The 25,615-nt window shown below is 46.0% G+C and overlaps 1 protein-coding gene across 1 annotated transcript in view; it reads left to right on the top strand.

Moving 5' to 3' along the window:
- HNF1B (HNF1 homeobox B) overlaps positions 1–25,615 on the top strand; it is a 307,877-nt gene that overhangs the window by 193,527 nt on the left and 88,735 nt on the right. The window contains exons 5-6 of the mRNA XM_075335856.1: positions 19,322–19,482; positions 25,453–25,594. Coding sequence (XP_075191971.1) covers positions 19,322–19,482; positions 25,453–25,594 — 303 coding nt within the window. The remainder of the gene's footprint in view (positions 1–19,321; positions 19,483–25,452; positions 25,595–25,615) is intronic.

The raw sequence follows: 25,615 nt of genomic DNA on the forward strand, positions 1-25,615 counted from the left end.
CAAAGTTCTGGATACCCCTGCTGCTGAGCGGAGCTAGTTTGGGTCCCGTCCCCAATGGTGCTGCCTGGTGATTCTTGACCTGCTTCCTGTCACTAAGTTTACTTCTCTGTTGGTCCTGGTAGTATGGAACTTGCCAGGTCCCGCTCCCCACTATGGCTAAGTTTGGGAGCTTGCTCTCAAGGTTCACGCTTGGGATTGTCTGGACAGTTTGAGTGGAAAATCCTATCCCCCTCGTTGCGCTAGTACCCCGATTTTGGAGCAGGTGAAGATCGGATCTTGAATGCTCCGTTCTCGTCGTGTAAATTGTCAGGTTGCCTGAAGCTACTCCCTGAGCTAGGATCCATGCACCCCGTCGTGTCTTGGTCCCAACCCCGTGATGGTGCAAGGCCGCCGGCTGTCCTCGACAGATTCGTGCCCCTTGCCACGATCCCCTGTGACCGGGTGTCCAGCTCCTCTAGGCCCAGACCACCGTCTGCTACCTAGATAACTTCCCAGGAGCCCTGCTCCTGACCTCCTCTCTCCTTCACTTGCAACACAACACTCTCCACTCCTGACCTCCCCTATCCAACCCCCCAGGTGGCCGACCCTATTCCACTCAGGCCGTCCACTGGTGAGTTTGGTGGGTGTGGTGCAGAGTGTACCTAGGATTTGATTAGCTGATATAGGCAACACCATATAGTTGGGGATCCATAACCAAGAAGGAGGTGGATACTGCATGGAAGGGCAGATTGTGCAATACCCTTTGACGACCTGATAGTCCAGGGGCGTCACACTAACATTTTTGTTCATTCAGGTTTTATGAAAAGGAGTTTTAAGTTCTTGGATGTGTGGTTTGCAGGACAGAGCAGAGTTGAGTGTTACAATGAAGCAATGAACATGAGAAACAGGGAAAAGCGTAATGTCAGTTTGTTGTAATAATTCTATCAGGTGTATGTGCGACAAACAAGCTTTGAAATTTATGAATCCTCCTGATTGTCAAAAATGAAACAATTCTTTGGGGAGAGTTATTCTGCTTTCCTCATCTAAAGAATTTTTCGTGTGCACCAAATTAACACCTATCCACAGAATAAACATTTGATAATAAGTGAACTCACCACATTACATAGTATTCGTTGTAGTTCCTTTTGCCGTGGATCCCGCTTCCACTGTTGCCCAGCAGTTTAGCATACAGAAAAAGTGAAGAATGAAGATCGGGTAAATCCACTTGTATAATGCAATTCTTTATTTAGAATCTATTGAAACATGTTCTGTTAGCGTGAACACATCATCTCTGATGCCTGTGCTGCTACCGCCTTTAGTTGTAGCGTCTCTATGACTAAAGGGTGCTTTACACACTGCGACATCGCTAGCGATTGCTAGCAATGTCGTGCACGATAGCACCCGCCCCCGTCGTTCGTGCAACATTTGGTGCTCCTACCTGTACAGCGACATCGCTGTGACAACCGAACAATCCCTCCTTCAAGGGGGAGTGGCGTTCGGCGTCACAGCGATGTCTCCACGACGTCACTAAGCGGCTGTCCAATAGAAGCGGAGGGGCGGAGATGAGCAGGACGTAACATCCCGCCCACCTCCTTCCTTCCGCATTGCTGGTGGACGCAGGTAAGGAGATGTTCGTCGTTCCTGCAGTGTCACACATAGCGATGTGTGATGCCGCAGGAATGACGAACAACATCGTACCTGTGGCAGCAGCGATATTAAGGAAAGGAGCGACGTGTCAACGATCACCGTTTTTGAACGATTTTGCGATCGTTGATCGTCGCTCCTTGGTGTCACACACTGCGATGCTACCGGCGCCGGATGTGTGTCACTAACGACGTGACCCCGACCCGCAGCGTGTAAAGCACCCTTAATGGTGGTTTCTGGATGCTCAAAACGTGTTGATTTGGATTTTATGGAAGAGGATTTATCCCATTTTCATTCTTCACATTTTCTGTATCGACAGAATAGGTGATGGGGTCTAATGGTTGGGACCTGCACTGATCAGCAGAATGGGTAACTTTTATCTCCGTTGCAATAGAGCGGCAGAGCACATTCTTAACCAGTGCTCCATTAATTCCATTTTGAGGCTACCGAGTGCTGCACTCTTTTTTTTGTGGTAGACCCAAAGAGAATGAATGGAACAGCAGTTGGGTGTTCAATCTGCCATTCCATCTTTTTATTAAGTACCCAGTAAGTAATTCATTTTCCTTGATCTACTGATCAGTTTGAGTCCCATTAGTAGGGCACACACCTGACCAATCAGGAAGTTTTTTACCTATCCTCTGGATAATTGAAACTTGCTTTAACTGTACAACTCTTTAAAATAGATTTAGCTTGACTGTAAACGAGTTTTTGAAGAAGACATCAGGTGCCTATTCAGTCTAAAGTTTGGCCCTTTCTTGGCTTTTGTACAAAAAATGTTTGGCCAGATACAGAGCTTTAAATAAATTTGTCTGATTTTTAATATGATCAACTTGGTTAAAATATTTATAGAGTTACTCATCTAACCAAATAATACTAATAAAAATAATAATAAACTATGCATATAATGCTCTTCCAGGTACTTTCACCAGTGCCCAATAAAGACCGTGCACTGTTAATGTATGGTGATTGCCCCTTATTTTTAAACCTGCACCATTGTAAATTTATGACACAGGTTTAAATTCTCTGCAATCTAGTATGAGTAGGTCCAGTCTCTGGCTATCCCAAGGAGACGACAGAAGAAGTTTACTACTGCTTTTGTAGTTTCCTTGTCAGCTACATAAGTGCTCAGTGAAGACTTTTATTAATGACAAGTTAGAATGGAAAAAATGAGCATTAAAGGAAAAAAAATGATCCTAAGAGTAGAGATGAGCCACCCCCCTACAGTTCGAGTTCGGTTCGATTCGTCGAACGGTGCCCCGTTCGACGAACCGTTCGACGAACCTCTCGAACCCCATTGAAAACAATGGGAGGTAATCACAAACACCTAAAAACACCTGGAAAACACCCTCAAAGGTGTCCAAAAGGTGAAAAACAACTCCCAAGACAACACAAACACATGGGAAAGCGACAAGGACAAATACCTATGCGAAAACTAAACAGCTGGACTAGGAAAAAGAGGAGGAGACACAGATATATGTATGGCATGCCCTTCTAAAGTCATGTAAAACACAGCAAGGAGACTCCAAGCAGAGTCTCCCTTTTTTCCGAAACTTGGGCCACACAGACACCCCTTCAGTGGCATCACTTGTGCCCCAGTTGCAAACTTGACAGGTAGATTTGCATCAAGCACATTCCAAAATACGCCAGCCTTAACTGTCCCCAGGATGACACTGGGGTAGGTAGCAAAGTCTTTGCTGAACCATGACTTGTTCATCTTGGCTCATTTTTAAAAACACAGCAAGCGGACTCCAAGCAGTCTCTCTTTTTTCCAAAAATTTGGCCACACACACCACTTCAGTGGCATCACTTGTGCCCCAGTTGAAAACTTGACAGGTAGATTTGCATCAAGCACATTCCAAAATACGCCAGCCTTAACTGTCCCCAGGATGACACTGGGGTAGGTAGCAAAGTCTTTGCTGAACCATGACTTGTTCATCTTGGCTCATTTTTTAAAAACACAGCAAGCGGACTCCAAGCAGAGTCTCCCTTTTTTCCAAAAATTTGACCACACACACCACTTCAGTGGCATCACTTGTGCCCCAGTTGCAAACTGGATGTGTTGATTTGCATCAAGCACATTCAAAAATACGCCAGCCTTAACTGTCCCCAGGATGACACCGGGGAAGGTCTAGCAAAGTCTTTGCTGATCCCAGATCTGTTCATCTTGGATCATTTTTAAAAACACAGCAAGGGCTACTCCAAGCAGAGTCTCCTTTTTTTTCCAAAAATTGGGCCACACAGACACCCCTTCAGTGGCAGCACTTGTGCCCCTGTTGCACACTTCACAGGTAGATTTGCATCAAGCACATTCAAAAATACGCCAGCCTTAACTGTCCCCAGGATGACACCGGGGTAGGTCTAGCAAAGTCTTTGCTGAACCATGACTAGTTCATCTTGTCTCATTTTTAAAAACACAGCAAGGGGACTCCAAGCAGAGTCTCCCTTTGTTTCAAAAAATTGGGCCACACAGACACCCCTTCAGTGGCAGCACTTGTGCCCCAGTTGCAAACTTGACAGGTACATTTGCATCAAGCAGATTCCAAATCCACAAGCCTTTACTCTCCCCAGGATGATGCAGGGGTAAAGTCCTTGCGGATCCATGACTTGTTGATCTTGATGAACGTTAGTCTGTCCACATTGTCACTGGACAGACCCGTACGCTTATCTGTCAGCACACACCCAGCAGCACTGAAGACACGTTCTGAGACAACGCTGGCAGCTGGACACGACAAGATCTCCAAGGCGTAAGTGGCAAGCTCAGGCCATTTTGCAAGATTTGAAGCCCAAAAAGAGCAAGGCTCCAGTTGCAAAGTCATGGCATCAATGTTCATTTTGAGATACTCCTGTATCATCCTCTCCAGCCGTTGATTATGTGTCAGACTTGTTGTCTCTGGTGGCCTTGCAAAGGATGGTCTAAAAAAATTATGAAACAATTCAATAAAATTGCTGTTACCAGCACCAGAAACGGTGCTGCTGGTACGGTTAGACTGTTGATGACGAGACCGTCCCATGTTTGTCAAGTTACAACTGGGAGATTCACTCCGTGCACCACTGGTGTTTGGTGGAAAAGCCGAGCTAAGATTGAGTAACAGTTTCTGCTGATTCTCCTGCATACGTGCGTCCCTTTCTATGGCTGGAATTATTTCACAAAATTTGGACTTGTACCGGGGATCTAACAGTGTGGCAATCCAGTAGTCATCATCACTTCTAATTTTGACAATCCGAGGGTCATGTTGTAGGTAGTGCAGCAAGAAGGCGCTCATGTGTCTTGCGCATCCATGCGGACCAAGTCCTCGCTGTGTTTGTGGCATAGAGGTGCTAACCGTGCTTTCTTCCTCTGACATCTCTCCCCAACCTCTATCAACTGAAATTTGACCAAGGTCTCCCTCATCTGCTGAGTCTTCCATGTCCATGGACAGTTTATCCTCCATTTCTTCATGTTCTCCTGCACCTTCCTCAACATTTTGCCTGCTACCATGCGCCCTTGTTAATCCCTCTCCCCCATCGTCCCATGCCTGCCGCCTTGGGGATGATGAACGTCTGGACCTTGGTGATGTTGTTATCCCTTGCGCATATGAATCCTCCTGAACTTCCTCCCTTCCTGTTGAACCACCCCCTGACTCCGAATAGTGTTTAGCGTGTGCTCCAGCATTAAAATGACTGGAATTGTCATGCTGATAATGGCATTGTCAGCGCTAAACATATTCGTCGCCATGTCGAAACTGTGCAGAAGGGTGCATAGGTCCTTGATCTGAGACCACTCAATTAGGGTGATCTACCCCACCTCTGCATCTCGTTGGCCCAGGCTATACGTCATGATGTATTACACCAGTGCTCGGCAGTGCTGCCACAGTCGCTGTAACATGTGGAGACAGCGTGTCGGCACATCGCATTTCAGGCGATGAAACAGCAGGCCAAAAGACTTCTGGAGCGATGCAAGACGCTCAGCTGCGGCGGTTGAACGGCGGAAGTGAGCAGACAGTTTTCGTGCCCTGTGCAGAAGGCCATCAAGGCCGGGATAGTGTGTTAAAAATTGGACAACTAGGTTCAACACGTGAGCCATACAAGGCACGTGTGTCACCTTGCCCAGGGGAAGGGCCGCACCCAGGTTTGCAGCATTGTCGCACACGGCCTTACCTGGCTGCAGGTTGAGTGGAGACAACAATTTATGAAACTCAGACCACAGAGCTGCCCACAACTCAGCTGCTGTGTGACTCTTATTTCCAAGATATTTCAAACTAAAGACCACCTGATGCCGTTGCGCTCTGCTGCCAGCATAGTAAGGAGGTGTGCGTGATTCCTTGTGCGCAGTTACAATGCTGGTGGCCTGACCAGGCAGGCTTGGGGCGGAGGTGGAGGACCCAAACGAGGTTGAGGAGGCAGAAGCATTGGAGGAACTTATACATACAGAGGATTGACGCACAAGTCGTGGGGACGGCAAGACTTGTTCAGCAGACCCTTCTCCATCTATCACCATAGTTACCCAGTGCCCAGTCAGCGACATGTAACGCCCCTGTCCATGCTTACTGGTCCAAGTATCGGTGGTGAAATGCTCCCGTTCACAAACAGAGTTTTTCAAGGAAGCGGTGATGTTGTGTGTGACATGCCGGTGTAGCACAGGCACACCTTTCTTGGAGAAGTAGTGGCGACTGGGCATCTGGTACTGGGGCACAGTGACGGACATAAGGTCTCAAAAATCCTGTGTCCACCAGGCGGAAAGGCAGCATTGCGGTAGCCAAGAGCTTACAGAGGGATTAAGTCAACCTCTTAGCTTTGTCATGGGTCGGAGGAAATGGCCTTTTATTTGTCCACACCTGAGGGACAGAGATCTGGCTGCTGTGTGTAGATGGTGGTGAGTAGTGTGTCCCTGGAAAAATGCAGGTTTGTGAGGAAAGTGCAGGCGGAGACATGATGTTGCCTTCATCCAACATTGGTGCTATTGATGTCTGAGAGAACTGTACACCCGCACTTGTTTCCCCTTCCAAACCAACTGACGACCTACCAAGCAAACTGCCTGTTGCGGTTACAGTGGTGGAAGGTGTGCGTGGAAAACCAGGTGTGACAGCTGTCCCCACAGCCATAGAAGAATGAAGAGCGCGTGGATGCACTGGAAGGGGCAGGCGGTGGTTGGCCCGCTACGCTAGGCCGCATTTCAGCACAGTGAGCTTCCCACTGGTAATTATGCTTGGTATTCATGTGACGATTCATGAAAGAAGTTGTCAAACTGGTGAGCTTTTTGCCTCTACTTATAGATTCCTGACAAATTTTACAGATCACATGATTTGGGAGATCCTTTGCAAGGTCAAAAAAGGACCAGGCTAGGTAAGGCTTAGAGGACATGCGACCTGCAGAGCCACCCAGACTTGTGCTCAGAGGCAGAGTGGTGGCTGAGGATGCAGTTGTAGACATGCTACCAGTACTCCTCCTCTGTCCAGGAAGGTGCAAGGTAACTTTGTCGTCAGTTTCATCCTCCTCCACCGACTCTGTTGACCTCCTCAAGTGCCTGACTGTGGGTTGACAGTAAGTGGAATCTAGAACTTCATCATCAAGTGTTGTGTTTGCACTCCCCTCGCCATCAGACCTAGCCTCTTCCTGCCCTGACCGAATATTTAAGTTGTCATCCCAATCTAGTATCTGCGTCTCATCGTCATCAGTATGTTCCTCATTGTCTACACCAACAGGTGTTACAGTTTGTTTATGAGGGTCTACATTATGCTCATAAACTTGGTCATCAGGGCCTGAATCTGAGTCACAAAGCTTCTGGGCATCACTGCAGACCATTTCCTGGTCTGTACTCACTATAGCTTTGGAGCAGACCTCTGATTACCAGGCTATAGTGTGACTGAACAGCTTTGCAGACTCAACCATCTCTGTTACACCATACTGTGCAGGGCGGGTGGAGACTTGAGAGCTGGGAGAAAGCAAGTGTGATTGGGATGACAACTCAGACGACTGTTTTTTTTTTTTATGTGGTAATTGAGGTGGAGGAGAGGGCACTTGTTGGAGCACTTGAGATCCATTCAAGCATGTTCTTTTTTTGTGCATCATCTACCTTTGTTACAGTTGTTCGGGTCCGTAAAAAAGAGAGCACATCGGATTGTCCACAGAAAGTAGTAGACATCTTACTTTTGCTGGAAGATGGCTTATCTTCAGCAGATGTTAATGTATCTTTGCCACCTTCCCCACGGACACAAACTTTTTTTCCTTTTCCAACACGCCTGTTCCCCTTTCCACCAGCATCTGTCCTTTCGCCATTCATTTTGTTAGCGACAAGATTAGTCACTTAAAATGTGGTAGCAAAAATTGAGAGGTGGTGTAGATTGCAGAGGTGGTCTAGATTTATTGACAGCTGAAGAACCAGCACTGACTATCCCTGACAATGCAACTATGGCCCTAAAACTGGCAGCACTGTTATCTATAAAAATAGCGTAGCAAAATGTGCATGAGGGTAGAATGCAGAAGTGATGGGACTTGCTTGGCAACAGTGGGACACTAAATTAGTATAGCAGACACTTTGTGGATGCCACTAATTTCAGCAATGTTTGCTATAAAAATAGCATAGCAAAATGTGCATGAGGGTTGAATGCAGAGGTGGTGGGACTTGCTTGGCACACGTGGTACATAAAATTAGTATAGCAGATACTTTTTGGATGCCACTTATGTTCAGCACTGTTTGCTATAAGAATAGCGTAGCAAAATGTGCATGAGGGTAGAATGCAGAGGTGGTGGGACTTGTTTGGCACAAGTGGGACACTAAATTAGTATAGCAGACACTTTGTGGATGCCACTAATTTTCAGCACTGTTTGCTATAAAAACAGCGTAGCAAAATGTGCATGAGGGTAGAATGCAGAGGTGCTGGGACTTGCTTGGCACAAGTGGGACACTAAATTAGTATAGCAGACACTTTGTTGATGCCACTAATTTTCAGCACTGTTTGCTATAAAAATAGCGTAGCAAACATGGGCAGGAGGGTAGAATTGAGAGGTGCTGGAAATTGTTTGGCACCAGTGGGACAACAATGGAGTATAGCAGCCACTTTATGGATGCCACTACGTTTTAGCACTGTTTGCTATAAAAATAGCGTGGCAAAAGTGGGCAGGTGGGTACAGTGGCCGGGTTCTCTGGGTCAGTGGACAGGAAAGGAAGCCTCACTTTCTATCCCTCCTAATGGTGAAATGCAGCAGGGAATTACCTGAGTTTAGGTACACAGACGCTGTTTTCTGAAGCTGTATACAGCATTTCCACGGACCTGCCTGTCACCTATGGCTCTGAGCCCCAGGAAATCAGCCCTGAAAAGGGCTGAAATAAACTTCTGTCCATAATCTGTAGAATGCTGTGTGTATAGCGTACACAGCAGGAGCGACGACAAGAGCTTGCGTGAGCGGTGACTGTCACCTACATGCAAAAGGCAGATAATGACGCCGTGAGGGAAAATGGCCGTATTTATAATGCAAGGACATGTGACATTCACAGCCTATGACACATGCCCTTGCTTGTCTGACAAAAAAGTCCACGTACCTGTGTGTGTGTCTGTGATTGGCTGACATGCTGGCCCGCCCCACTGCACGCGCGCTTAGGGAAAAAAAAAATGGCCATTATCCCAGCAGCACTGATCAAAACGTGCCCCTCCCACAGAGTGACTCACACTATTACAGTGAAAAGCCAGCTAGTAACTAGCTAGGCTTTTTGCTGATCGAACCGTTCTCGAACGTAACTCGAGCTGTCGAGCTTTTAGCAAAAAGCTCGCGTTCGAGTTCGATCTCGAGCACCCCCAAAATCACTCGAACATGAAATTGGCGAACCTCGAACCTCTAACATCGCTCAACTCTACCTAAGAGATCTATTATGAATTTTTGTTTTTAAATATTATTTTTATTTTCAATTAAAATACACTGTATGACATACATAAAACAAAAAACCTACCCATATAGGTATCCACATGACTATAATAACCTGGAAAATTAATTAAACAAGCTATTTGTATTTTTTACTATTGTTTCATAACATAGAAAAATAAATAAATCAAAACTGTTTTTTTTATACTTGTGTGGTGCCCCTGAGGCTTAAGTCGCCACAGAGGTACTGCACCTCAGCCAGAGGTGTGGTGTTTCATCCCGGGTACAGAAGAGGTCATCCACCGGTTTGCAGACAAAACACACAACATCTCAATTAGCAACTCTCCACCGGGTCAGGGTTAGGGCGGCTTTGCATGTTGCGACATCGCAAGCCGATGCTGCGATGTCGCACGCGATAGTCCCCGCCCCCGTCGCAGGTACAATATCGTGTGATAGCTGGCGTAGCGAACATTATCGCTACGCCAGCTTCACATGCACTCACCTGCCCTGCGACCGTCGCTCTGGCCGGCGACCCGCCTTCTTCCTAAGGGGGCGGGTCGTGCGGCGTCATAGCGACGTCACACGGCAGGCGGCCAATAGCGGCGGAGGGGCGGAGATGAGCAAGATGTAAACATCCCGCCCACTTCCTTCCTTCCGCATATCCTACGGAAGCCGCGGTGATGCCGGTAGGAGATGTTCCTCGCTCCTGCGACTTCACACACAGCGATGTGTGCTGCCGCAGGAGCGAGGAACAACATCGGACCGTCGCGTCAGCATAATTATGGATTACGCCGATGCTGCACCGATGATACGATTACGACGATTTTGCGCTCGTTAATCGTATCATCTAGGCTTTACACACTACGATGTCGCATGCGATGCCGGATGTGCGTCACTTTCAATTTGACCCCACCGACATCGCACATGCGATGTCGTAGTGTGCAAAGCCCGCCTTAGGGCTTGGTGTCATTAATGCTATGTATAACCACCACTGGTGATGGTACCTCCCTCCCCCTAATCCCACAGGGCCTGGGGGTGGAGTCTAGTGAGTTGGGGACACTGTAGTGTCATACAGTTGGAAGGAGCAGTGGTGGAGGGAAGACCTGTGGTCTGGAGCTGGTGCAGCTCGACCCAGGCACAAAACAGAAAGGGTTCTAGAGACCACGGGAAGTGCGCCATACTTCCATGGCCTCATTCAACATACGACATATTGGAATGGAAGGACTTGGCCGCCGAACGGGGACTGGTCCCTAGGCTAGAGGAGAAGAACCAACGTGCTCCGCTAGCAAAACCAGAGGCTAAGGACACATCTAGTACCAAAGCCAAACCCGCACGCGAATCCGATGGAAGGTGACTACATAGGCCAAGGGACAGAGCTTCAAGCCACCCAACATGGCCCGCGGACAATGGTTCAGGGCACTGTGCGCATAGGTGCGGGACAGGCAGGAGAGAAGTCAGCGCAGTAAGACAACCAGTGAAGGTACATAAAAAAGGTGCACCAGTCTTGACCTCCGAACTACCCAGGATCGACTGGAGCCCATCACTGTGAAACTCAGCACTCCAAAGGCGGTCACTGACTAGTCGTGTTACCTTGGAACCTGCTACAGTGAGTAAAAAGCTTTAGATTGCATCCCTGTGTCTGTCCGTTATTTGCCTGCATTCCCGCCATCACCTACTACTACCCCATCCGCCCTGGAGCCCAGATCTACCTTTGGAGAGGTATACCAACCAAGCTGCGTCATCATCTGCCCCAGAGGTCTCATCCCACAGCGTCGGCTATCTCTGGTCGAGTACCACAGGTGGCGTCACGAACTATCATCCCCCATCATTATCCCCTCTTCATTGACTGACACACCGGGGTCACGGAATCGGGCCTTGCCACCGCGGCGTCCCAGAAACAGAAACTGCGGTCTGGTAATGAGTGCCCCACGGCCCCAGTGTGGGTGTGTCACCTGCATTACACAAAAAATTATATAAATAACACTGGAATTTAAATGTACAGCCAAACAGTGCTAAAAATATAATACCATTTGTCAGATATAAAACAAAGTCTAAAACATCCAATAAGTCAATAAAAAATAATACAAATTTATGGCTGCTGCAAAGAGGAAGGAAAAAAATGACTGATCATTAGGACTAGAGGTGAGCAAACTCGATGTTTGGTGTTCGGAGTTCATACCGTACACAGATTTTTCCAAATAAACAGAGTTCGGTAAATTTATGTGTGCAAAACACTCAAGCGAGCAGCGTAGTGTTCAGGTATGCTTGATGCTCAGCCTAGTGCGAGCCGCTTGCATTGTTTGAATGTCTAATGATCGGACAAAAAAATTGAAAAAAGAACGCCCACCCTTCCTTGGAAGTGTTCTGTTTATGTCTGGCTGCATGTGGGTGGAGAGCCAAACTGCCAATTAGTGACATCAAATAAAGTTCAGGTCAAGTCCTGGTCCAGAACAGAATTTTATAAAAAGTTTGGCTGAACCCTCAGAACCTGAACATCCATGGGTCCACTCATCTCCGATTCAGCGGGTTCAGCCAGCTGGACTTTAGAGAAAGTTCTGTTCGGGACCTGGACTTGACCTGAACCACATTAGAACTCACTGATTAAAGAGTTCGGCTCTCCACCCACATACAGCCAGCCATAAAAAGAACACTTCCGGAGGAGGGAGGGCAGTGATTTTTCACTTCTTTCTTTGTACACACTACATTCGATAACACTGATTTTACTGCCAGTGCAAGCCAGTCAAACACTGCATACGGCTTGCACTGGTCCGAGCACCGAGCATACCAGAGCACAGTGATGTTTGATCGAGAGGTTGGCATACTTACAGCATGCAAACTCCAAACTAGGACACTGATTTTTTTGTAAAGTTTGTGTTCGGTATGAACACTGAACACAGCCCCCTGATGTATGCTTTATCTTGGCTGTTTATCAAATTATGAGAGACCCTATGCTGCTTTGTAAATTATGTAAATAAATATAGTTTTTTAATAAATAGCATGGATTCAAGCCTCACATAGTTGCTGCAAATTCTTCCATGCAATGATAACCTCAATTGCGCTACTTGGCTGTCTGCTACTGTGCAGATTAGGTTAGGATTTTATAACCATTCATGTGGCTCTGATATCTTTACTTGCAAAGTAAAAAAGCCAACTTGGTGATTTGTGTCTAGTTACATATAGAGAGGGGCCATGTCAAGATTAGTGATGAGCAAGCACTAAAATGCTCAAGTGTCCAGTACGCAAATCAGGCAGATCAGACGCTCGGACGGGCTCGACTCGTGTAACGAGTGTAATGGAAGTCAAAGGGAAACACAAGCATTTTTCCTAACAGGAAGGTTGAGGGGGCAGGAAAATTGCTGAAGTAGATGAAACCAGAGCTCAAATGGAATGGGAATAGCCTGGGGAAGATGCATCTGTGACTCCCAGGTAGCTGATAGAAACTACAGACAGCTGGGGGCTGATATTATCAGGCTGGGAAGGTCCTTGTTATTTGGCCCTCCTCAGCCTAAAAATATCAGCCCCAGAATTGACACATTACATTAGATGCACCAATTCTGATGCTTTTCCGGACTGTTCTCGATTGCCCTAGTGCAATGGCAATTGGAATAATATTTTTGGGGGTTGATGTCAGCTGTGCAATTTCATCTGACATCAAGCCCTGGGTTAGTAATTTAGAAGTGTCTATCAGACACCCCCATTGCCCCAGTAATCAAAAAGAACATACAAAGGAAAAAAATAATTTATTTGAATAAAGACTCCTCCACATTATGCCTTGTTCACCAATTTATTATCAAAAATGCTTCCACAAAGTTCTGTCATAGTCCACGTTTCACAAATGCATCTTCAGTGACTGTGCATAGCAGTAAAGTACAGCTATTTACAGGCACTGGCTAGTGACAACATCTCTTATCAGAGCCGTAAGCTCAACACTGCTCTCAACTAGATCTGGCAACTCTGATGAAAGTTGTCATCACTATCCATAGCCTGTGAATAGCTGTACTGTACTGTTATTCATGGTGGCCAGAGCTGCATTCAGGGAACGTGCACTATGACAAAGGAGCTTTGCAGAAATATTTTTGATAATAAATTTGTGAATGAGCAATAGTGTGGTGTAGTCTTTATTCAAATATACAAATTTTTATGTGTGTGTAATTTATTTTTGGATTACTGGGTTAGTATTAGGGGTGTCTGATGGACACCTCTCCATTACTAACCCATGGGCTTAATGCCAGCTGACATTACACAGCTGACATTAACCCCCCAAAAGTTTACCCACTCATCAGGGCAATCTGGAAAAGCCGGGCAAAACACCAGAATTGGCGCATCTAATGGATGCAACAATTCTAGGGCAGCTGCAGGCTGTTTTTTTTTTTTTTTTGCTGGGAAGCCTAAATATCCATGGAGCTTCCCAGCCTGATAATATCAGCTCTCAGATGTCTGCTTAGCTTTTTATTTATTTTTTATTTATTTAACAAGTACAGTAAACTACACATGCAAGACACATAGATATCCATGAAACATATAATTAGTGTCTTGCGTGTGTAGTTTACTGTATTTGTAGACCATTCCCTCCTACTACAGATTCTCTCATCTCTGGGCATCACAGACTTGGCCCTATCTTGGATCTCCTCATACCTAACCGACCGAACTTTCAGTGTCTCCCATTCTCACACCACTTAATCATCTCGCCCCCTATCTGTCGGTGTCCCCCAAGGCTCAGTTCTTGGACCCCTGCTGTTCTCCATCTACATCTTCGGCCTGGGACAGCTCATAGAGTCCCACGGCTTTCAGTATCATCTCTACGCTGATGATACGCAGATCTACCTCTCTGGACCTGACATTACCTCTCTACTAACTTAAATCCCACAATGTCTGTCTGCTATTTCATCCTTCTTCTCTGCGCGATTCCTAAAGCTTAACATGGACAAAACAGAATTCATTGTCTTTCCTCCTCCTCACTCATCCCCTCCAAGAAGCCTTTCTATCAAACTTGATGGTTGCTCGCTCTCCCCAGTCTCACAAGCTCATTGCCTTGGAGTAACCCTCGACTCTGCTCTATCCTTCAAGCCACACATCCAAGCCCTCTTCACCTCATCCAGACTACAACTCTAAAATATCTCCCGGATCCGTTCTTTCCTTAACCAAGATTCAGCAAAAACATTAGTGCATGCCCTCATCATCTCCCGCCTCGATTACTGCAACCTCCTGCTCTCTGGTCTCCCTTCCAACACTTTTGCACCCCTCCAATCTATCCTAAACTCTGCGGCCCGCTTAATTCACCTCTCCCCTCGCCATTCCCCAGCCTCGCCACTCTGCCAATCCCTTCACTGGCTTCCCATCGCCCAACGACTCCAGTTCAAAACATTAACCATGACATACAAAGCCATCCACAACCTGTCTCCTCCTTACATCTGTGACCTAGTCTCCCGGTACCTACCCGCACGCAACCTCAGATCCTCACAAGATCTCCTTCTCTACTCCTCTCTTATCTGCTCTTCCCACAATCGCGTACAAGATTTCTCCTGTGCCTCCCCCATACTCTGGAACGCTCTACCACAGCATATCAGACTCTCCCCTACCATGGAAAGCTTCAAGAGGAAACTCAAGACCCACCTCTTCCAACAAGCCTACAACCTACAATAACCCTCAGTCCAGTACACCACTGCGCAACCAGCTCTGTCCTTACCTATTGTACCATCACCCATTCCCTACAGACTGTGAGCCCTCATGGGCAGGGTCCTCTCTCCTCCTATACCAGTCTGTTATGTACTGTTATTGATTGTTGTACGTATACCCTCTTTCACTGTAAAGTGCCATGGAATAAATGGCGCTATAAAAATAAATAATAATAATAATTTGTTAATAAATAAATTAATTACTAAACAATGTGGGATTCCCCCTATTTTTGATAACTAGACAAGGTAAAGCAGACAGCTGGGGGCTGATATTATCAGGCTGGGATGATCCATGCATATTGGCCCCTTCCCAGCACTAAAAATTGTGGTCGAGCATCCGCGATAGACGTTGGAGTAAGAAGCATATCAGAGTACTTCAAAGATCGATCGAGTGTTGAGTACTTCAAAGATCGATCGAGTGTTGAGCTGTGGTGAGCATGCTCGCTCATCACTAGTCAAGACTTATTTTAACATAACATCAGCTTCTACTGGTTTTATCAAACTCTGAATAAACAAATGTAAATTTACCCTATAAAATACTTTATTAAAAACTTGGCGGAAAAAAATTCAGACTGTTGCTCATAAAAACATGTTCCTGTTGACTTTCTAATATTGTAGGGTTTTTATATCCTTTAATGTTTAAAAGTTTATTTTAAAAGTGGCCATACAGTCTCTGAGGAAGAGATTTTCCCACTGTAAGAAATTGAAAGTGGTTAATATTAGTTTTGTTGTTTGCCTTTAGTGATGAACACTGGGGTAATACAGACAAGTTGAGCTCTGTGGACTTGGCTTTTTTCAAGCTCAATAACTATGCAGCTATGCATGAGGTTAAAAATACAGCATGAGGAATGTCTGTAACATTGCTTGGGTTAATTAATGTTTACACTTTTACAAGCCCTGGCAATTCTATCGGTCTACTAACTTTCAGAAAAAATACTTTTAGCAAAAAAATGTAACCTTTTTTTTAAACTCCGTTGAGTAACTTAAGAAATTTTGAGACATCTAATACATAAAACTATCTATCTATCTATCTATCTATCTATCTATCTATCTAACTAGTTTTGATTACACATAACATACTACAAAGATCTTTAGAGGGAACCAATCACCAGGATTTTTGTATATAACCTTTCGTGTTTAACCTAAAGCCAGTATATTACTAGCACTATTAGGCTGATTCTATACATACCTGTAGTGGTCAGTTCGGATTTTTAAGTTTCGAAATCCCAAGAAAGTGAAGTTTATAAAATTAGCTGCTTCTTGAGTGACAGCAGCTGAGGAGCAGACAATATCTGGGGGGTATTCATACTTAGCCCCTCCCTCTGTTAGAATTAGCATAAGTATTATACAGTCGACCTAGCAGGACCTGTGGTGAGTTCATACCCATGTGACCAAAAGGGGCAAGCCTCAGCCAACAAAGCAGGATACCAGGTCACATGGGTATGACCTCACACAGGTCCTGCTAGGTCGATTGTATAATACTTATGCTAATTCTAACAGGGGGAGGGGATAACTATGAATAGCCCCCCAGATATTATCTGATCCCCAGCTGCTGTCACTCAACATTCAGCTAATTTTATAAACTTTACTTTCTTGGATTTCAAAACCTAAACATCTGAGCTGAACACTACAGGTATGTAGAGAATCAGTCTGATAGTGCCAGTACAGCACTGGCTTTAGCTTATTTACGAAAATCCTGGTGATTCGTTCTCTTTAAGGTTAGTAGTTAGAAGATCTAAGGCCTGATGCACACAAGTGTACTCACAGGTTTCCAGATTTCTATGGCACCTGTGGATATTTTTCAAATTCAATATTAATTTGACAGAAATAAGTAGCATGTTCCTTTAAACACATTAGTAAAGAGAACCTGTCAATTGCTCAAAACAAATTCAGGTAGAAATGTTGCAAAAAAGAATGCCAGCACTGTCTTGATTCTGTTGCTCTTTTCCGTTTTGCACTGTGTTGCTCCATTGCAGTTAGGGGTGCTTCACACACAGCGAGCTCGCTGCCGAGATCGCTGCTGAGTCACGCTTTTTGTGACGCAGCAGTGACATCATTAGCGATCTCGCTGTGTGTGACACTGAGCAGCGATCTGGCCCCTGCTGCGAGATCGCTGCTCGTTACACACAGCCCTGGTTCGTTTTCTTCAAAGCCGCTCTCCCGCTGTGACACACAGATCGCTGTGTGTGACAGCGAGAGAGCGACAAATGAAGCGAGCAGGGAGCAGGAGCCGGCGTCTGACAGCTGAGGTAAGCTTGTAACCAAGATAAACATCGGGTAACCAAGGTGGTTACCCGATATTTACCTTAGTTACCAGCCTCCGCAGCTCTCACGCTGCCTGTGCTGCCGGCTCCGGCTCTCTGCACATGTAGCTGCTGTACACATCGGGTTAATTAACCCGATGTGTATAGCAGCTAGGAGAGCAAGGAGCCAGCGCTAAGCAGTGTGCGCGGCTCCTTGCTCTCTGCACATGTAGCTGCATTACACATCCGGTTAATTAACCCGATGTGTACAGCAGCTAGGAGAGCAAGGAGCCAGCGCTCAGTGTGCGCGGCTCCCTGCTCTCTGCACACAGCGCTGGTAACTAATGTAAACATCGGGTAACCATACCCGATGTTTACCTTAGTTACCAGTCTCCGCAGCTTCCAGTCGGCGGCTCCGTGCAAGCGCAGCGTCGCTTGCACGTCGCTGCTGGCTGGGGGCTGTTCAGTGGTCGCTGGTGAGATCTGCCTGTTTGACAGCTCACCAGCGACCATGTAGCGATGCAGCAGCGATCCTGACCAGGTCAGATCGCTGGTCGGATCGCTGCTGCATCGCTAAGTGTGAAGGTACCCTTAGTCACATTTGTTTCTTCTGGAGTGCTATATGTGAAATCTCTGCTTGCAATCCAATTGGACATTTTTTCAGAAGCTTTCCTAGAGGCACTCCCCACCCCACAACACCCAGACCCATCACAGTTCAGCAGTTAATCTAGCGGTCTTAAAAACTGCAGAGTTGTGATTGGCAGTGTAAGGGAGGGAGGGGTGAAAGCACAAACTCTAGTGATGACACTAAAGAATGCCCAGTTGAACTGCAAGCAGAGATTTCACATACTCCATGAGTAACAAAAATAAATATCTCTCCAGTGGAGTGACACACAGAAAAACAGAAGAGTGGAAGAACCAGAGGAGCTCAAGAGATCTTTACAAAGTATTTTAACTCATTTTGTATTTAGAAATTGACAAGCTCTCTTTAAACATTCATTCCTAAAAGCATGTATCTGATAACATCACGTGAGTCTGTTTGCATTTATGTTTAGGCAATGTTCTTAAGCTGGTGTCACACATAACGACGACGACAACGACGTCGCTGCTACGTCACCATTTTCTGTGACGTTGCAGCGACGTCCCGTCGCTGTCGCTGTGTGTGACATCCAGCAACGACCTGGCCCCTGCTGTGAGGTCGCCGGTCGTTGCTGAATGTCCAGCTTCATTTTTTGGTCGTCACTCTCCCGCTGTGACACACACATCGCTGTGTGTGACAGCGAGAGAGCGACGAAATGAAGCGAGCAGGAGCCGGCACTGGCAGCTGCGGTAAGCTGTAACCAGCGTAAACATCGGGTAACCAAGGGAAGACCTTTCCCTGGTTACCCGATGTTTACGCTGGTTACCAGCCTCCGCTCTTGCTGCCAGCGCCGGCTCCTGCACTGTGACATGTGGCTGCAGTATGCATCGGGTAATTAACCCGATGAATACTGTAGCAAGGAGAGCAAGGAGCCAGCGCTAAGCAGTGCGCGCGGCTCCCTGCTCTCTGAACTGTGACATGTAGCTGCAGCACACATCGGGTTAATTAACCCGATGTGTGCTGCAGGAGAGCAAGGAGCCAGCGCTAAGCGCGGCTCCCTGCTCTCTGAACTGTGACATGTAGCTGCAGCACACATCGAGTTAATTAACCCGATGTGTGCTGCAGGAGAGCAAGGAGCCAGCGCTAAGCGCGGCTCCCTGCTCTCTGCACATGTAGCACAGCGACGTTATGATCGCTGCTTCTGCTGTGTTTGACAGCTAAGCAGCGATCATAACAGCGACTTACAAGGTCGCTGTTACGTCACCGAAAATGGTGACGTAACAGCGACGTCGTTGTCGCTGTCGTTTAGTGTGACACCAGCTTTAGTTTGTACAGTAAATTAATGCACATACTTTATTTTGCAGGAGTGAGATACAATCAACAAGGAAACAGCGAGGTCACGTCATCATCAACTATTAATCACCATGGTAACAATGCCATGTTGACCAGTCAGTCAGTCCTCCAGCAGGTTTCTCCAGTGAGCTTGGATCCTGGCCATAACATGCTTTCACCTGATGGTAAATTGGTGAGTACACCTGGTCTATTGTAGCTGCAGAGCTGATAAGATAAGAGAGACAAGCAAGCAAAACACACACTATTCTTTTTTTTTTAAGGTTCTCACAGGGTCAGCGGTAAACAAAGAAGCATTGTAGACTAAAATCTGGAATGGACAGTTTGCACTAAAAAACAGTTCTCTGACCCACTTTAAGGCCTTTTTGAAGCTGACCAATAAATGTAACAAAGAGCTGTTCACTTTTTATTGATTAAATACCTTACAAAGTAGGAAAGTGGGTGGAACAGTGTTTGTTTTTCCTTGCAGATGACATGCACATTGATAAAACTGACTCTCCAAAAGCCTACTCTTTGAAGGGGTAGGTCAGATTCAGTCTTTTTTTCACTTAGTGAAATACTTTCCCTTTTCATTTCCAGTCTTTGGCTTCTTTATTCAGTGCTAAAAACTATTTTATTTAAGCTGTCAGTGAACAGTACCCAAGCAAAGCAAAAGTTGGAATAATCTAGTCACTGTTTAACACCCTTTTTCATGTCAAGTTGAGTTATATAGATAAGGTTTTTTTTAACATTGTTGATGCTAGTACACAAATATGCTATATGGCAGAGTACCTTACTTTATTTGGTCCACTTTTGTGCAAAAAATGATGGCATATGCCATATTTGCGTATTTATGATTTTTTTCACCTTGAAAATTGGAATGAAGAGACACAGATTTTTAAGTTCGAAGCTAGGAAATTAAGCAAAACGTGGCACCAATAACATAACAGACCTGGATTTAAGTTGCTGTGTTTAAAGGGATTTTGTCATATCAAAACATGCTACAATACCACAGATATGGTCTTCTGCAGGTTAATAGCATTCTAAAGCTGTGCGAATGCTGCTCTGAAAGACCTGCTATGGGGACGATATGAACTTAATTTCTCTCTGCATCTTCCGACTTTTAGTCATTGAAGTGTGAAGCATGGCCAGTGGGGCTTCAGGCACGCTCAATACATGATTTTCGGTGGCTGTATTTTGCATCGCCACTGACTGACAGCTGACTCTGTATTGATTTACTCTAGAACTGTCAGTTCTTGCTAGGGTGGGAATATAGTCACCACTCACTGTGTACTGAGCTGTGCAGCATCTCTATGACTGAAAGCTGGTGGCTGCCATTAGGAATAAAAGTTGTTACTTCCCGATAGCCGGGCTTGAGGTGCAGCAGTCGCACAGGTTTAAAGTGTTAACTAGAGATGAGTGAGTACCGTAATATTCGTAATCGCTATACTTGTAAACGAGTGTATTCGTTACGAATAGCGAGTACAATGTAAGTCAATGGGAAATGTGAGTTATTTTCTGCTGGACTCAAGAGAGGTCTGGGGGCCTGAGGAAAAGACTAAAATGGATGGGAAAGTGATGAAAGTGAATGGGGAGAGCCTGGAGAATATGCCTGCATGCATTTCTGACTCACATATGGTTGGTTTCTGAGAATGAGGATGTCACAGAATTACGCCACTTATTCTCTCCTCTTCATACTCACCGATCACAGCGCGGCATGGCTGTCACACTGCTCCTGCGGCCTCTCATTCTTCTTCCCTGCCTGCTCATTAGCCTCATCACATATTAACTGCACCCGCTCATTAGCCTCATTACATATTCACTGCTTCTCCCTGTGATTGGTTGCAGTCAGACCCGCCCCCACTCTGAGTGACAGCTGTCTGACTGCAACCAAACACAGCCGCTGGTGGGCGGGTCTATATTGTACAGTAAGAAAACAATAAATAATTTTAAAAAACGGCGTGCGATCCCCCCCAATTTTGATCCCCAGCCAAGGTAAAGCCTCACAGCTGAGGACTGGTATTCCTAGGCTGGGGAAACCCATGTTTTTGGCAGCCCCCAGCCTAAAAATATCAGCCAGCAGCAACCCGGAATTGCTGCATCCATTAGATGTGACAGTCCTGAAGCTTTATCACGCTCATCCCGATTACCCAGGTGTGGTGGCAATCGGGGTAATAAGGAGTTAATGGCAGCCCATAACAGCCACTAAGTCCTAGATTAATCATGGCAGGCGACTATGAGACACCTCTCATCATTAATCTGTAAATGAAAGAAAATAAACACAAACCCCAAAAGAATCCTTTATTTGGAATAAAATACAAATAAAGCCTCCTCTTTCACCACTTTATTAACCCCTCATACACACCTGCAGGTCCGACGTAATCCACACGAGGTCCCAGCCATGATGCTTCCAGCACTCATACATTTGATGCTCACAGCAAGCGCCATAGAATAAGACTGCCTGCTGTGAGCTCCATGCAGCAAGTGAAGTGAACAGCGCAATCTGCTGGCATGTCACTAAGAATGAACACCAGGGAACCTGTGATGTCACTGCCGCCACACGCCGTACTGTGGGGTATGGGTCACCGCTCGCCTCAGCATATACTTACCTTGGTCCTCAGCTGCTCCTCCTGTCAGAGCTGTGTGCTCTGCCAGGAAGAGCTGCCGACACACACCCGGCTCACAGCAGATGGCAGGCTGTGATCACCACTCGCCGCAGCAAGTACTGACCTCGTTAGCAACTCCTGTCAGAGCTGTGTGCTCTGCCAAGAGGAACCGCCAACACACAGCCGGCACATGGCAGATGGCGGGCTGTGATCACTGCTCGCCGGAGCATTTACTGACCTTGGTCCTCGGCAGCTCCTCCTGGCAGAACTGTGTGCTCTGCCAGGAGGAGCTGCTGAGACACACGGATTACAGCAGATGGCAGGCTGTGGTCACCGCTCGCAGCAATAGGTACTGACCGTGGTAGCTCCTCCTGTCAGAGCTGTGTGCTCTGCCATGAGGAGCTGCCGACACACACCTGGCTCACAGCAGATGGCGGGCTGTGATCACCACTCGCCGCAGCCTGTACTGACCTCAGTAGCTCCTCCTGTCAGAACTGTGTGCTCTGCCAGGGGGAACTGTCGACACACACCTGGCTCATAGCAGATGGCGGGCTGTGATCACTACTCGCTGCAGCATGTACTTACCTCGGTAGCTCCTCCTGTCAGAGCTGCGTCACTTTAACACTGACAATGCCATCCAGGGAGTGTGGGGCAGCCCGCACCTCCATTCCGTCACGGTCAATGTTAAAGTACTGGCAGGGTGCGGGACACAGTCCCGCACTTTAGGCCAGAGTGCTTCAGGTCACCAGAGTTCATACCTTGGGAACCCGGGTATGACTGCAGATAAACTGAGTGATGTCACTACTGCCAGCCGGGTCCTTCTTGTCAGTGTTTTCCTGAGCCTGGAGAGATCGGACATGTTTGCGATCTCTCTAGGCTCGGATGTAGCAGAGCCAGGACTTTCGTTGGACCTTGTGTTGATTACCACGGACTTGGGTGTTTTTCGGTTTAAAGTGGTGAAAGAGGGTGTTTTTTTGTATTTTATTCCAAGTAAAGGATTCTTTGCTGTTTGTGTTTATTTTCTTTCACTTACAAATTAATGATGAGAGGTTTCTCATAGATGCCTGCCATGATTAATCTAGGACTTAGTGGCTGCTATGGGATGCCATTACCTCCTTATTACTCCAATTGCCACCGCACCAAGGCATTCGGAATGAACGAGGTAAAGCTCCGGGATTATCACATCTAATAGATGCGGCAATTCCGGGCAGCTGCTGGTTGATATTTTTAGGCTGGGGGCTCCAAAAAACATGGGTCTCCCCAGCCTGAGAATTCCAGCCCTCAGCTGTGAGGCTTTATCTTGGCTGGGTATCAAATTTGGTTGGACTGCACGCCGTTTTTTTCAATTATTTATTTTACTGTACGATAGACCCGCCCACTGGCAGCTGTGATTGGTTGCAATCAGAGAGCTGTCACTCATCATGTGGGCAGGTCTGACTGCAACCAATCACAGACATCGGTGAGCAGGGAAGCAGTGAAAATGTAATGAGGCTAATGAGCAGGTAGGGAAGAAGAATGAGAGGCAGCGTGACAGCTGCGCCGGTGATCAGTGAATATGAAGCACTTGGAGAGAGACACTGGCAATGTACTGTGCACAAAAGGGCGGCGGGCAGCCAATAACAGTAATGCTGTAGCCAAGATGGCTGTGATATTACTGTGATTGGTTAGGAAGCCCAACATGTTTAGTGGCTGCAAATCAGGCGCCAAAATGGCTGGGCAGGACATCCGAATATAGCGAGGCAAATGCACCATTACTCGTTATATAGCACCATTAGTCGCTATATAACGAATACCCCGAATACTGTAATATTCTGCGACTAGCGATTAGTAACGAATACACTCGCTCATCACTATTATTAACCTGTAGATTAACCCCACATATGCAGGTTAATAGCTTTTATTTAACATGACTGGTTCCCTTTAAAGGCCGCTTTACACGCTGCGATCGCACCTGCCCCCGTCGTTTGTGCATCATTTTTCAGCAAATCGTTGCCCGTGGCGAACAATATCAGTAGTGCGCGTCACACGAACTTACCTTTCTAACGACTTCGCTGTGGCCGGCGAACAACCTCTTTTCTAAGGGGGCGGTTCGTGCAGCGTCACAGCGACGTCACACAGCGGGCCACCAATAGAAGCGGATGGGCAGAGAGCAGCCGCATAAACGTCACTCCCACCTCGTTGCCGGAGGACACAGGAACGCTGTTGTTCGCCGTTCCTGGGGTGTCACACGTAGCGATGTGTGCTGCCTCAGGAACGACAAAACCTGGGTCCAGAACGAGCAACGATATTATGAAAATGAACGATGTGTCAACAATCAACGATTTGGTGAGTATTTGGGATTGTTAGCGGACGCTCGTACGTGTCACACGCAACGACATCGCTAACGAGGCCGGATGGTGACCCAAGCGACATCTCGTTAGCGATATCGTTGCATGTAACGGGGCCTTAAGACAACCCTGAATGGGCCAAATTCATTAGGATGTTTCCTAATATATTTTTACCCATTTCTCTTCAATACAGATCAGTTTAGACTGTTGCTGCCTTAGTGAAATTCATAAAATAACAAAATGTTATGAACTTAAATAAGTTTAACTGCTTTCAGACTGCCCATAGAGCTAAAACGTCCAGGCGGTTCCCACTCCTATTCTTAAGTGACATTCTAAAACATCACTTCATAGCACAATTACAGACATTCGTGTAGCTGTGGGAGTGGGGATCTGGCAGTCAGAGACAGACGGAATCCCCATAGAGAAGGCTCAGACGCTGTATATAGTCATAGAAAGCGCTGACGGCGCTTCCTTCTCCATACAGTGGTCAAGTGATTGCTGGGCATATTGTGAAAGACCCAGAGAACTCTGCTATGCAGTCAAGAGGATTAACTATCCTTGTAACTGGGGCTAATGTACAAGCCCCAGTTACAAGGGAAATAGGCTAAAAATAAAAATATTTAAATTTCCCCCAAAAGGTCTTTTATGACCTTATTGTGGTGGTGGAGGGGATGCACAATGTGTAAAATAAAATAAAATTTGAATGAGAACATATTTTTATAGCTCTGTAAACTGCGTGTTCGGAAAAAAATAATGCCTTGTCAGGAATGAGGATTAATGTCCCAGTCTTGAACTGATTAATAATATTTTCCCTCTGTTAAGTAAATATAGTAGTTAGTACCTTTCTAAAGGTAGTAATAAACAGTAACTGTGGTATTATTTCAACAATTAACCAAACAACAAATGTGGCACCATCAAATGCTTCCAATGCCAAAAATTTCTGTAAAAATTACACTAAGTAGAATATTTTTGTTTTTTCGCTGATTATTTTCAAGCATAGACTTTAATGTATTACTAAAATTTAAAATTAGTTTTGATGTTTTAGTCATTGTTTAGTAGCTTTGATTATTAGTTGTTTGAGGCCTGAGATCCCATCAAAGAAATAGGTTGAAGCTTTTAGCTAATCCTTGGAACGTAAGTAGAGTATGAACCCATTTTTTCTTTTATTAATTTGTAAATGTGTATGATCTGTAGTTATTTTGTTACATTATGACAAACTTTATGTTTTAACAGATTCCAGTATCTGGAGGAGGTCTGCCACCTGTAAGCACCTTGACGAACATTCACAGTTTATCACAATCTGTTCATCACAATTCGCAACAATCACAGAACCTTATCATGGCACCTATTTCTGGAGTCATGGCAATAACACAAAGTAAGTCATTACTTTCTGGAT

Source organism: Anomaloglossus baeobatrachus, chromosome 2 (assembly GCF_048569485.1).
Source record: "Anomaloglossus baeobatrachus isolate aAnoBae1 chromosome 2, aAnoBae1.hap1, whole genome shotgun sequence".
NCBI lineage: Eukaryota > Metazoa > Chordata > Amphibia > Anura > Aromobatidae > Anomaloglossus > Anomaloglossus baeobatrachus.